General features: G+C 36.9%; 1 protein-coding gene across 1 annotated transcript in view; it reads left to right on the top strand.

Annotated features, from left to right (window-relative positions):
• The window catches only part of LOC124137117 (E3 ubiquitin-protein ligase rnf213-alpha-like), a 389,816-nt gene that overhangs the window by 166,878 nt on the left and 208,915 nt on the right, over positions 1-14,023 (top strand). The window contains exons 17-18 of the mRNA XM_048383821.1: positions 7,887-8,467; positions 13,594-13,750. Coding sequence (XP_048239778.1) covers positions 7,887-8,467; positions 13,594-13,750 — 738 coding nt within the window. The remainder of the gene's footprint in view (positions 1-7,886; positions 8,468-13,593; positions 13,751-14,023) is intronic.

The raw sequence follows: 14,023 nt of genomic DNA, 5'->3' as shown, positions 1-14,023 counted from the left end.
AGGAGATCTTGTCATTCCGCAACTTCAGAGGTGCTTCCATGAAGAGTGGAAATAGTCTGGGAAACCATGTTCATTTTTTTGCACACTGAGAATGATCATGCAGTCTGTGTTCTTTTGCAGTACCCTGTCTTGGAGAGACCAGCGAGGCTATGCATACATAAATATCCCTGTCTTTTTGATTAGCTTGTTGAGACAAGTTGTAAACAAGTCTAGTGAGAAGGTTCCCACATTGATGTTAGAATACTTCTGGATGGAGGGACCATACTGTCTCTACTATCCTCCCACATCATGACGGCCTGAAGTTCCCTGGAACATGCAATGCTTACATCCAACAGCTGATTAAGTCTGCCAAATCTGTCTTGATATAAGTCCAGCTGTCCTGGTTTCCCCTTGTCTCTTGTGGTATTATCTCTGGCTATCAGAATAAAAAGTTTGTGTGCATAATAGAAAGCCCTCTCCATGAGACAACTGATGTAAATATCTTCCTCGCAAGATTTCCATAGCCATTGGGTCATCTGCTTTTTACAGTATTCCAGTTATATCACGGCGTGTCAGCTTAACGTGGGAGGAATCCCTGAAGTGATGCAGGTCTCAGATGTTTACCACTTGGGTGAAACCCACGAGCATGGGTATGGTGCTTACAAACCTAGAAACATAATCGATGTGAACCAGGATTCAAACCCACAATCATAGGTTTCTGGCGTGCCCAAGGGATTCTGCACAGCGAATTGCGGTGCCTTAAAAGACTGGGCCACCAGTGCCTCTGCTAGGAATACGAGTGGAATGCCCTTCATAACGTTTTCCCGGAAGTTCCACCAACTGAGTTCAGGTTTGGCGGGTAATGCACAAGAGTGTCTAACACAATTCATCAATGCTTGGAGTGGTCATAGTTGACCTGTGACCATGTGTGTCATGAAGAAGGGTAAGAATTGCTGACTTTGTGATTATAGTCTATGGGACTGATGGTAATAGGCCTATTGCCGGTCCTGTGATAACTTCTACGTCTCTCTGGACCGTGATGCTTGACCCTGCTTCACCATGGCCGGGGGATGCCTCTGGGTCTGCGTTGATTCTTACTGCTCTGTTTGATGGAAATAAAAGCGACAAAAACCATATTTGATAGAAATCTCTGCTAAAAGCAGAGTTGATTGTACAATTCTAACTATATCATGTGCATGAGCATTATGAATCACTATGAAATATTGATGATACCAGGTGTTCGATAGAAAGGTGAGCATATCCTGCCCCACTGGTGGCATCCTGTCACAAACACAAAGCCATATTTGCGACATGCCATCTGCTGTTTCATCAATAGATGTTCTAATATTTCCATAGACATTGTCTGGTGAGGGACAATCTGAGGATGAATCTAAGATTTTGAGGTAGGTCTTAATGACTCTTCTGACGACTGTGGGCATCTTGATCAAAAGTCCTTGGAGAAGGGAGGCACAATGCAAACACAGGTAGTCATCAGTGCACTTCACATCTCTGTATCTCCAGCATGCTGAATGAGGGTACCCAGCAACAATGAACTGGCCTCACTTCTTGCAAATGGAGAACAACAACAGCGACACCACAACACATCAACTACTAACTACATATATGCATTGTCACAACCCCAAGTGTTCACATGGACCCGTGAAGATCCAGAGTAGAATAGGTCTTCAGCAACCAATGCTTGACCTGAAAGGCCACTATGCTTGTCGTAAAAGGCAACTAACATGATCGGGTGGTCAGGCTCAGTGACTTGGTTGATGCATGTCTTCATATCCCAATTGCATGGATCGATGCTCATGATGTCAATCACTGGATTGTCTGGTCTCGATTATTTAAAGACCACTGTCATATGGCTGGAATATTGCTGAAAGCGGCGTTAAACAGCAACCAACAAAAACTCAGTGTTTCCCTAACGGTTGCAACATGCAAACATGTGAACACTAATTGGTGCATCTATTTTCCTATCAAACCAAGAAAATGGATAAGGAAAAGGTTTATCTGGAGCAAGGTTATGATCAATTGATGAAATACCAAATAACAGGAATTTAAATGGGTTTACAGAAGTAGGTGACCATATGTTGGGAACCAGCTGTCTTAGAATATATTGGCACTAGTTATGGTAGTGTTCATTTTGCAATCAACCAGAGTCACCGAATGAACACTAGGGGTTGCAGTATCAACCCTTAGTGTTAACTTTTGAAATGAATGTATAATTACTAACTCTATTGTCAAAAGCAAATATTATCTTAAAACTGGTTTTTCAAAATACAATAATTGCATATCTTTCTAGACAGAGACATTAGATCATTTGGGGCAAACAGACTCTAGCAGTTGCAAATGTAACCCCTAGTGTCACCATATGAACACTAGAGGTTGCAGTATCAACCCTTAGTGTTAACTTATGAAATGAATGTATAATTACTTTGTTTTTTCAAAACAAATATTATTTTAAAACAGGTTTTCCAAAGCATAATAGCATAACTTTCTATACGAAGATATTAGATCATTTTGGGCAAACTAACACTAACAGTTGCAAATGTAACCCCAAGTGTTTGGTGACACTGACGTTTGATAGTTTCATAGGGAAAACAGTTATTCCTGAGGTGACACTAGAGGTTACATGTGCAACTGTTTGTGTTCATTTAATCCCGAGATCTAGACTGAAAGGCTAAATATGCCAAGTTTGAACAAAATCCAATAAATATCTACAGAAATATGGGTTTGAGTATATGTTGCCTAAGCCAAGTGCTGAGCTTACTAATCTTACTTATGGTTACAAAATAACAAAATTTCTAACAGATTATTAACCTGAGCCAACTTTATGGCAACACATACTATTTTACAAGCCACATTTCACTGTGGTGTCCTCTCAACCATTTCAACAAATGTCTCAACTATTTTAACAAGATTGAGTAACGTACCCTCGTGAAAGATAAAATATTCAGAGAAGCGCTCATAAAATACCCATACTTATTCCTTACACATCTATCTTCAAAACTTTAGGTTTGAAAGATTTTTCATAAGCATTATGTTACTTGTGACCTTGGCCTTAGATCTTTGATGTAACATTTTCAGTGTATTCTTCATTTGGTAGTTAGAGTGTGTGCATTGAATAAACATTTAAGTAACCATAATAATAAAGTTAGAACAAGTATTAGCTTGAAAAGTTGGGCAAGGTTGTTTACTAAGGTACATGCAAGGTTTCATCATTCTAGGCAAAAATATAAAACTGTTATGGAAAATGTCCCAAATATGCCAAAGAAAAAGTCGGTTTGGTTACAATAAATAGATTCAAGTAATATCATCATTAGATGGAAAGGTTAGTTAAGTCAGTCACAGTGATAGCGCATCATAATACATTTACATCAAATAGAGGACATCAAAATGGCTGACACGATAAACGTGATTGTGAGATTTCTGATTGTGAACCTATGGCAATTACAAGTATCAGTCATCATGGATCAGTTGACGAAGTGCTGAAAGGTGATGCATATGATGTGTCAAATAGATACAAAGTTAAATTTCTAGATTGCTGTAGACTATCCCTTGTCAGTCTAGACACAGATCAAGTCCGTAATTTGGATGTGCATTTCTTGGTATATGTGATGCTGTACCTTTGACAGTTTGATTTCATTGTTATCTAAAAAGCAACAAGAGTTGCCCCCGCCCCTGTTACAGAATTTATGACTTAATTAAATCTAAACAAACCCTAACCTTTTTTAACCGAGGTGGAACTTGTTGTCTTGGAAATTGTAAAAAAAATAAGAGTTTGCCACTAATGTGGCCAAGTCTCTTGCCCAGCAAATGAAGTGTATATTATGTCAACAATAGTGAAATTTGATCACACAAACTCATACATTTCAAAATATTCAAAATTTTGTAAGGTGTAAAAGGCAGCAGGGGAGCATCTACTTGATGTTAAAGCAAAATATCCTGAAGAAACGAATTAAATGCTGCAAAACACAATTTGTATAAAGTTCAAGAAAAAAAATGAAACCTTCTCCACAAAAAAAACATGATGGAAGTACAAACTGACAAAACCAGTTACTACATTTACTACTGAATTCATAAGGGTGGGAGAAAGAAAAAACATTACAAGTCATGTTACCGGCACTCACCACGAGAAAGTAGGCTGCCACGAGTGCCACACACATTTTATGTTGTGGCTTTTTAACAATATGGTCAAACCATGTGATATGATAAAGTCAAAAAATAAAACAAGGCAATATTATAAATGTGAATGTTAAAACTCTACAGCACAAAAGTCTTCATATCAACATGTGCTGAAAACTGTAAAATGTACCATAGAGAAGTATGCCATCTTATCGCACACTCATCTCTGTCATAATCAATGCAGAAGTAGGGATGATGGATTTGATAATGAAGTCATTAAACGAAAGTTACCCTCAACCATTATTGAGGCATATACAGACAACTTGGTAGAAGGCATGCACAGTTTCCTCTGCTATGGGAGATACCTCAAACACAAAATGTAGGCACAAAAAAACCCTTTATTATGACTTATAAGATTCCTTAAACAGGTTAAAAGGGTATCAAGATGAACTTTTTGGCATTTAAAAGAAGAATTCATTAATTTCTAAAAGTTCAACTTGTTACCAAGGAAAAATAAAAAAGATCTAAATTTCTAAAATTTCTAAATAGTGAAAGGCACCAGTTCAGCATGTACCTAACAGACCTGCAAAGTTTGATGAAAAAATATTGAACGGTTGATGAGTTATGCTCCGGAAACGAACCCTACCCTCACAGAACCTAAGTCCATCTTGTTGCCACGGAAACATAAAAAATAAAAAATTTTAAAATTTCTAAATAGCAAAAGGCACCAGTTCAGCATGTACCTGACAGACATGCAAAGTTTCATAAAAAAATATTGAATGGTTTATGAGTTATGCTCCAGAAACAAACCCTACCCTCACAGAACCCAAGTCCATCTTGTTGCCATGGAAACGTAAAAACACCAGACATGCAAAGTTTCATCAAAGCTATAGCTGTGACGTCAGAGTGGAGAGACATCTGCAATTTTCTTTCTTTAACAGTGCATTAATCTGCATGACAAGAAAATGATCTTCCGTTATTCCAGCATATTGAGGACGCAAAATGGGGTATTGTGTTGTGTGAGGGTTTACTAGTTCATCAAACAAAAGTACCAAGTGATTCCAGCGGGGAGGAAAATAGAAACAGACTGGACTTTCAATTTTTTATTTTTTATGTTTCCGGAGCAGAACTCAAAACCCATCCTAAACTTTCTAACAAAACTTTGCATGTTTATCAGGCACATACTGAACTGGTGACTTTTGCTATTTAGGAATTTTATCAATTTTCATTTTTTATGTTTCCATGGCAGCATGTTGGATTAAAGTTTTAATGTAGTAGTTTCACTTATGGAGAATAACAAATACACTGTTAATTATATCCTTGCAAAAAATCGCATGTCTGTATATAAAGCACATACTGAACGAGTTTTAGAAATGTTTATTATCCCCCACCCAACGAAGTTGGCGGGGGATATAGAAACGGGCTCCGTCCGTCCGTACTTCCGTCCGTCTGTCACGTTTCGTTTCCGGAGCATAACTCATAAACCGTTCAATATTTTTTCATCAAACTTTGCAGGTTTGTCAGGTGCATGCTGAACTGGTGCCTTTTGCTATTGAGAAATTTTATAAATATTTATTTTTTACGTTTCCATGGCAACAACATGGACATGGTTCCAAACTCATCTTTTTTTTACAATTTCCATGACAAGTTCCACCTCGGTTAAAAAATGTTAGGGTTTGTTTAGATTCAATTATGTCATAAATTCTGCAACAGGGGCAGGGGATATAGGCACGTTAGTGGCAAACTCTTGTTTTAGAATTTCCATTGCAGCTATTTTGACATGGGGTAAGAGAAATGTTGGGTCAGTGACCTGGTTTGGGACCATAATGTGTTAAAATGGGTGGGGCATATAGATGACTTCGTCGACTATATGCTTGTTACATTTTGAGGCACCTGTCTATGAGAAATATCCACCCAAACTAAAAGAACTTGGCTACAAAAATAACTTTAGCATTCATTGTTTAAAATTATCCATGACTGACTACCATCATACAACAATTACAAAGGACAATGCAAATTGATCAAATCACATGCTGAGGCAATATATTTGGCACAGTTTGGGTGAACATATATTGACATATTCAGTTCAAGGTCTTGCACACTTGAAAGTGTCTCTTGTCTCTTGAAAAAGTCTCTTGTTGCTCTCTCAGTGTGGGCACAGGCATTTTCATGCTGAAACTCATGGTTGCAGCCACATGCCAAATGAGGTATGGCATGTGGTCTCAAGATTTGATCAATGTACTGATCTGCTGTGACACCATTGCCTCTCCCTGGACCAATGTTCTGGAAGACCACAGGGCTGGTGCTGTGTTGCCACTGAAGACGGTCCCGGCGATGACGTGGTGTCAGAATGAGTCCTTGGTGTGGCCTGTGACAGTGGAGGTGTCTGCTCTTCAATCGTCGCTCCACGGTGTCCGCACTAATGTGTTGCTGGTGTGTCCCCATCATCTGTCGAGCAGTTTCCGCAGCAGTAACAAAGCGTTCTTGAAGATGCTATCGCACAATCTGACGATCCTGACATCGGGTAGTGACCCTTGGTCTTCCACTACATGGTCGGTCATCTGTAGTATTGGTGGTCTGGTACCGTTGCTGGAGCCTGTATATGGTCCTTACATGGACTTGACATGCATTGGCTACTTGCCGGGTGGTTTGTCCAGCTTCCAATCGTCCAAGAGCTTGGTGTCGCTGATTTCTTGTCAACCTTGGCATGTGGTAGCAATTCAATAACAAATGAATACTATCCGATCCGGGTGAATTTTTATAGGGCAAGAAATGGGGGAACGCATGTGCATTTCAATTTGCACGGAACTCACATGCATCGGGTTACCATGGCCGTTGCCATGATGTGTTTGGACGATCGGTTATATTGTCATCTGCTTTGTTTTTTTATCATCAAATTCCATTTTTCCGGACAAGGTAATGTTAAATTTTAGAAACTTTGACAAAAATTACTCCGACATTTAAATGACAACTTTTCATGCAATGTTATTTGGGGTGATGTTTGTTTTGCAGTTCAGTATATTATTTCAACTGCTGAAACCAACTGAACCGACCATCACCAGACAATACAATTAACAAATTACTTTCATTTGTGTTGAAAACAAATTATATAGCCATGTGCTAATTGTTTGGCATAAAGTCGTAAGCTTGCATCAATATACACCTGGTACATTTTACACAAGATTAACTGTCTCAAGATTTTTGTTGTTGATAAACCTCCATTTTATTTAGAAATGTGAGGATAGTGTTTAACACAAGATTGTGTTCCCTAGTCTTTCCGTGTTCACATCAGATTGATCGTATTCACTCGGTAGATCTTCCTTGATTTCACAATTTGATATGGACGAATATGTGTAAGGTCATTGAGCGAAAATTCACATTTTCATCGATGGCACTGTTTGGTGATGCCATGCGGAATGCTAGTTATCTGCCAAAGACTCTACAGAAACAGTGATCATCTGCAAATCATCTCTCCACTTTTACGTCAGGTCGTGTGATAATAACTGTTTAACTCGTGGTAGTTTCTGGACTACAAATATTTTTTTACAGTGGAAATGTCAATTGTTTCCTTTCACTTCATAACAAGGTACTTCTTATTCTGATTGAAAATTCTGTTTGTATAATTGTATCATAACTTGATTGCTTGATTTTTAAAGTATAGGAAGGGTCTATCATGATCTCACTTGTTCTTCAAGTTTCAGGACCATTGATACAATATTGATTAGTTTGAAGGGTATCTTTCTTTGTCTCATTAATTACTTCTTTTGATTTTATAGTCAATACTACTGCACTAACCGATGACATCTCGGAAATGGAAAGGCATTTTGAATCAGCAGATGCACTCTCTTCAGTCTGCTGTACTTTGCCAAGGAAAGAAGCAAAAATGACCACAATTGATACATACAAGCCAAAACTGAAACACTCAGTTTCTGAGGAGACAATGACAATTGTACCCAAGCTAAAGACGCTAAAGAAAAGTTCAATTTTCCATACTATATGGAAGAAGGAAGCTGCAAATGTCATACAGGGAACTAGCTTTGAAGACTCAGTAAAGCTGACCTGGCAGAGTGCCTCTCCGAAATGGGAAATGCTGTGCTCAAAGATAAGAGATGGAACAGAGACATTTAAAAATGTTCAAAAGCATATTAAAGATTTGGATAGTGGTGAAATCAAGGAAGAGTTCAATTTGATGTGTGATGGATCATCGCCAAAGGCGTGGGTGGATAGAAGATTGGAACAGTTGGATGGCTACAAACAGCTAGAATGTTATCAAACAACTGCAAAAGTAATTATGGACATCAGCAAGTCATATTCCTTTTCAGGAGACTTTGAACCTGTCAGGAAAATCAGTATGTTGGTAAGTATTTAGAGAATAATCAACGAGGCATGAGGAACAATCCATTATATGAGTCATTTTCAAAAGATGTCACTTTTTGAGTTTCCAAAATTACAAAATCCAATGGTTGATATAATATCTTTTTTTGGTTTAAATGGAGTAACAAATATCTAAGGCTGTCAGTAACATCAAATGGAAGTCTTAATGATGCTTTTTAGAAAGAGGAATAACCAGTTACCATGGCAACTGAAACTTGGCTTGTCTTTCCCATAACAATGTTTGTGTGAATTATTTTGGTTTGAAATTCATGAAAATGCAAAAAGCACATACGAAACATATTTATTTCTTCATATTTTTGTATATTAAACTTGAAGTGAGGATGAAGGGCATTTATTTAGTCTCTTAATGACCAATATGTACTCAGTGTCAATTCTATGAAATACTGTTACCCCTTCAACATAAATATTATGATTTCTAAATTTTCAAGATTTCTTGGAGGTTTTTTATTTGATGAACAAAGATAAACTGTGATTAACTTATGTCTCATTGCGGAAACTAAAGACATATTAAGATATATATATTTTTTAAATGAGTGCGTTATAGGAAAGACATGCATGTTACAGGATTGACTATATTTGTTACAGAAAAGACATTGCAAATTCATATCATCAGTATGCAAAGAGTGGTAAAGATTATCTTAAATGTTTCTCATGTACATAATAATGCTTGCAAAAGTAATACCAGTCATTATCTTTTTCAGTTATATTGATAAATTTATTCCAACTTTTTAAAGGATAAATTCTAAAATCTGTTACAGAAAGGACAAAGGTTTGTTACATGACAGAACAAATTACCATACAATGACATTTTAGATCACAAAGCAGTTTCCGCATTTTTACTGTAATAGCAAATGTGTTACTTTGAATAACAATGCACATGTTTGTTATATTTATATTTTTAAATGATTAATATGAAGAATGTTACCTATGACCTACATTATAACTGTTACAGGAAAGACCTAAGACGTTACAGTACTGACAATGTGAAACAAAGTTTTGGTCAGCCTAGTTAGTTCACTATCATAAGTAAACAAAGGTTTACCAAACAGGGGTACCACTAGATGTAGTTATAGTTACATTTCCATCTCATTGTGAAATCTCCAGATTGATGTGATAGAAGACAGTTATGGTGAAGACAACATTTTGTTTCATGAAAGACATTTAGAGAATAGTTTTCATGTCTTTTTATGGTTTCTATGATCAACAATCAAATCCAAAGTTTTTTAGGTTGAGTATAAATTTTACTAATATTGTGAAACACTGAAAGTATTTGGTAAAAGAATTGTGGTATACTTGAGACAATAAAGACTTGGTCAACTTGTAGAATGAACAATTCAGAAAATGTCAGAAAACACATGACCTACAATTAGAACACAACTTTCAACTGCAAGTAAGAATCTAAACTACAACCTGGAATGCAACACTTGAAACATCAAGCCATCTAAGAAGAAAGTTGAAAGATTATAGCTGTCTTCCCAAGACATTATACCCCTTCATAGTGGCTTTTAACTGTAGACCAAATGTTATTGTCAACCTCACAATGAGATGATTCTGGAGTCTTCTGTAACTTTGGGATGATTGTCTCCATCACTAGCCTCCTCATCTTCAGCCTTCACCTTCTCTCCATCACTAGCCTCCTCATCTTCAGCCTTCACCATCTCTCCATCACTAGCCTCCTCATCTTCAGCCTTCACCTTCTTTCCTTCACTAGCCTCCTCATCTTCAGCCTTCACCATCTCTCCTTCACTAGCCTCTCATCTTCAGCCTTCACCTTCTTTCCTTCACTAGCCTCCTCATCTTCAGCCTTCACCTTCTCTCTATCACTAACCTCATATTCCGCCTTCACCTTCTCAACATCACTAGCCTCCTCATCTTCAGCCTTCACCTTCTCTCCATCACTAGCCTCCTCATCTTCAGCCTTCACCTTCTCTCCATCACTAGCCTCCTCATCTTCAGCCTTCACCTTCTCTCCTTCACTAGCCTCCTCATCTTCAGCCTTCACCTTCTCTCTGTCACTAACCTCATATTCAGCCTTCACCTTCTCTCTATCACTAACCTCATATTCAGCCTTCACCTTCTCTCTATCACTAACCTCATATTCAGCCTTCACCTTCTCTCCTTCACTAGCCTCCTCATCTTCAACCTACACTTTCTCTCCATGACTAGCCTCCTCATCTTCAGCCTTCACCTTCTTTCGTTCACTATAGTTTCCTCATCTTCAGCCTTCACCTTCTCTCCATCACTAGCCTCATCTTCAGCCTTCACCTTTTCTCCATTACTAGCTTCCTCGTCTTCAGCCTTCACCTTTTCCCCATCACTAGCCTCTTCATCTTCACTTTCTCTCTATCTCTAACAGCATCTTCAGCCTTCACCTTCTCTCCTTCACTAACCACGTTTGGGGTAGATTGTGTATGGTGGTCTGTTCAAAACATTGGCCAAAGTGTGAATTTGCCAGATTCCCATAAAAGACTTGTCCCTCTTCACTTTGAGGGTTTTGAGTCGAAATATGCTTTGGACTATGTTGTCTGTGAGACAAGTTCCTGGAACATATATGTCAGAATAGTGAGCATAATGACGTGGCAAGTTATGTCTCTTTACACTGACATCCTTCCTTTATGCCTTGAGACTGGAAATTTCCATCAAGATCTTTGGCTTCATTGGCAACAAGTTCAGAGATTACCTTCACTGTCATTTCGTCTGCTCTGTCAATTGTCCCAAAAGCAAGTACACTGCCACATGATGGTGAGCAGTTACCATTTGATAACATAGTACAAGGATACAGCTCACCATTTGTCACTGCCATGGTTAATTTAGTTGTACAGTTCCACTCTGAAATTCCACTTTGGAGTTGCTTTGTATTCCAGTCAAGCAAACATTGCTATTCAGTAAACCTTCATGAAATCAGCATTAGTGAATTTCAAATTATTTTGATGATGTAATGAAATCTATACATTGTCATACTTGAGTGTTTGTCTTTGCCAACAAAGACCTTTTCAGAAAATAAAGAAGCGTGGAGAGTTGAATTTTAGTGCAGTGAAGAAATGTTTTTCTCCAAAACTCGTATTCTAAAACTTGTTTGACCTTTTAAAATAGAAAATACCCATAAGCTATTAGGTACTTCATGATCACTGCCATGATTCTATATTAAATGTAAAGTTTGTCTTTTCTATAACCATGGTACCATATTAACTCCGAAATCATAAACACTTATTTTAGCAAGCTTAGGAACAAGTAACTAAAATCTCATTGATCCCTTTAGTACCATATATCATCAAACATAACAGAGAGTAGTTACTTTGATTCTGATTGTCTTATGGAAATGTAGAATATCATTACTGAAGCAAAACTGTCTTTGCCGTAACCCATTTCTTATAACAATTAGGTGTTTCAATAATTTTGCATAAAATGATGAAGCGCAAGTTTATCCTACAAACTGCTTGATTGAAATAATTAATTAGAATATTGAAAAAGAACAGAGTAATTTACTTTGCTTCTTTATAACTTTTCAATTGCAAAATGTCATTACAATAACAAAATATGTCTTTACTGTAACACATTTCTTATAAAAACCATATGTTCTGACAATGTTGCTCAAAATAGTAAAATACAACTTTGTCTTTCAAACTGCTGAATTAAAATATTCAGTTGGAATGTTGAAAAAGAACAGAAAGTAATAGTTTTCTTACTTTATAGCTTATTAAGTGAAGAAAGTCATTACCATAACAAAATCTGTCTTAGCTGTAACAAAAATTAGTGTTACAGGAAAGACTGTTACAGGTAAGACAAATCATTAGATAAAAAATTATACTGACTAATTAATGGTCACTTCATGAAGCTGAATGTTCACACAATTTTCTGTTCATGAATTGGCACATAATCTTGGATCTTGAAATAACTATTTTGCATCTGTTCCATTGAATCATAGCGTTATGGGAAAGACATGAAATGAAAATACTCATCATTTCCTTACCTTTTTGGTTAACTTTTGTTGCTTATTTGTCTCCTGGTGCACATGGCACATCACACTCCTATTGTATAGGAAATAGTACTAGACATGACAGAAAGTACTGATATCCTTGCATTAGGGATCATTGATTATTCCAAAGTTTTATTAAGTGTTACAGGAAAGACACAAAATCTAAGGACGGTGTTATATATAATCATAATTCAGGAATTATATCAGTTAGATTGAAATTACACACTGAAATTCCTAAATGAATCTTGTTTTTATAAGATAACCACAGTAATATTATATATATGCCAATATTTATAAAATGACAGTTTCTCAAATTTGAAGCTAAATATACTGGGACAGCCAAAAATGCACTTTCTACCCATTTAAAACGCATCAAAAACACATAATATGACACAATGATTGAAAATAACCATTTTACTAGATGCATTACTTTGCAGGTGATAATCTGTACAAATTGCAAAGTCAATATATTTTTTGTAAATTTTGTAATGGGTTCGGACAGAAATAGTGACATCTTTTGAAAATGACTCATATAGTACCTTAAATGTGAATGAATGAATGAATGTAAATCCTGAGCCTTTCACGGATGTACATCCTGAGGCTTTCACTGATGTACATCCCAAGCCTTTCACTGATGTACATCCTGAGGCTTTCACTGATGTACATCCCGAGCCTTTCACTGATGTACATCCTGAGGCTTCTACCAATGTACTTCCCGAGCCTTTCACTGATGTACATCTTGAGGCTTTCACTGATGTACATCGCTAAAATGCAAGTTGTTACACTGAATCTTTCAACACAAATAGGTGTCATTCAAATATTCCAAACTGTGATACTGTTCCAAGTTGTATTGAACACAACTCACACATTAGTATGTTCTCAATTTGAACTGCCAAGGTGTATTGTAAAGTAAAATGTCCCTTGAATATTTTAGCACCAATGGAACTGATATCTTTTAAGGTTAATGACTCAATACCTGTTGAGAGTAAAAATATGAATATTACAGCGTAAAAATATGAATGTTACATTCTGTAAATATAGTTATCTATAGTTTTAACAGATCAGGATTAGAATGGTTCATAACTTTAGATTAAAAACTGCTTTATTTTCAGGGACGCAGTGATGAACACCAAATGAAGAAACTTGACAAAAATGTGCTGGAAACCTGTGAAATATTAAGGGGAATAAATGACCCTAACAAACAAAAATGTATTAGAGCTTATGAAACCTGTCATGCACTTGTGGAGTGGCTGCAGACATCAATGACAGGTATGTGTTACATTTTATTATACCCCTACCTAAAAAGACAGGGGTATACAGTTATACTAAGGAATTCCGTCTGTCCTTCTATCCGTCCTCTCTTCCACAGACATTTTTATGTGCGAGCTATAACTTGAAAACTACCTCATAGATTCTTTTCAAACTTGGTGAACACTTTCTATACCAATAAGAGAGGTTCAGTGCGAAGCTTGATTTCAGTATTAGATTTTTTGAAAAAATAAAGCTATTTTTCGTTGTTTTACTTAAACATTTGTGCAACGT

The sequence above is a fragment of the Haliotis rufescens genome, unplaced genomic scaffold, assembly GCF_023055435.1.
Source record: "Haliotis rufescens isolate VD_foot unplaced genomic scaffold, xgHalRufe1.0.p SCAF_5, whole genome shotgun sequence".
NCBI classification, from domain to species: Eukaryota; Metazoa; Mollusca; class Gastropoda; order Lepetellida; family Haliotidae; genus Haliotis; species Haliotis rufescens.
Note: the sequence above shows the minus strand (reverse complement) of the source record. Positions and strands in the feature narration are given on the sequence as shown.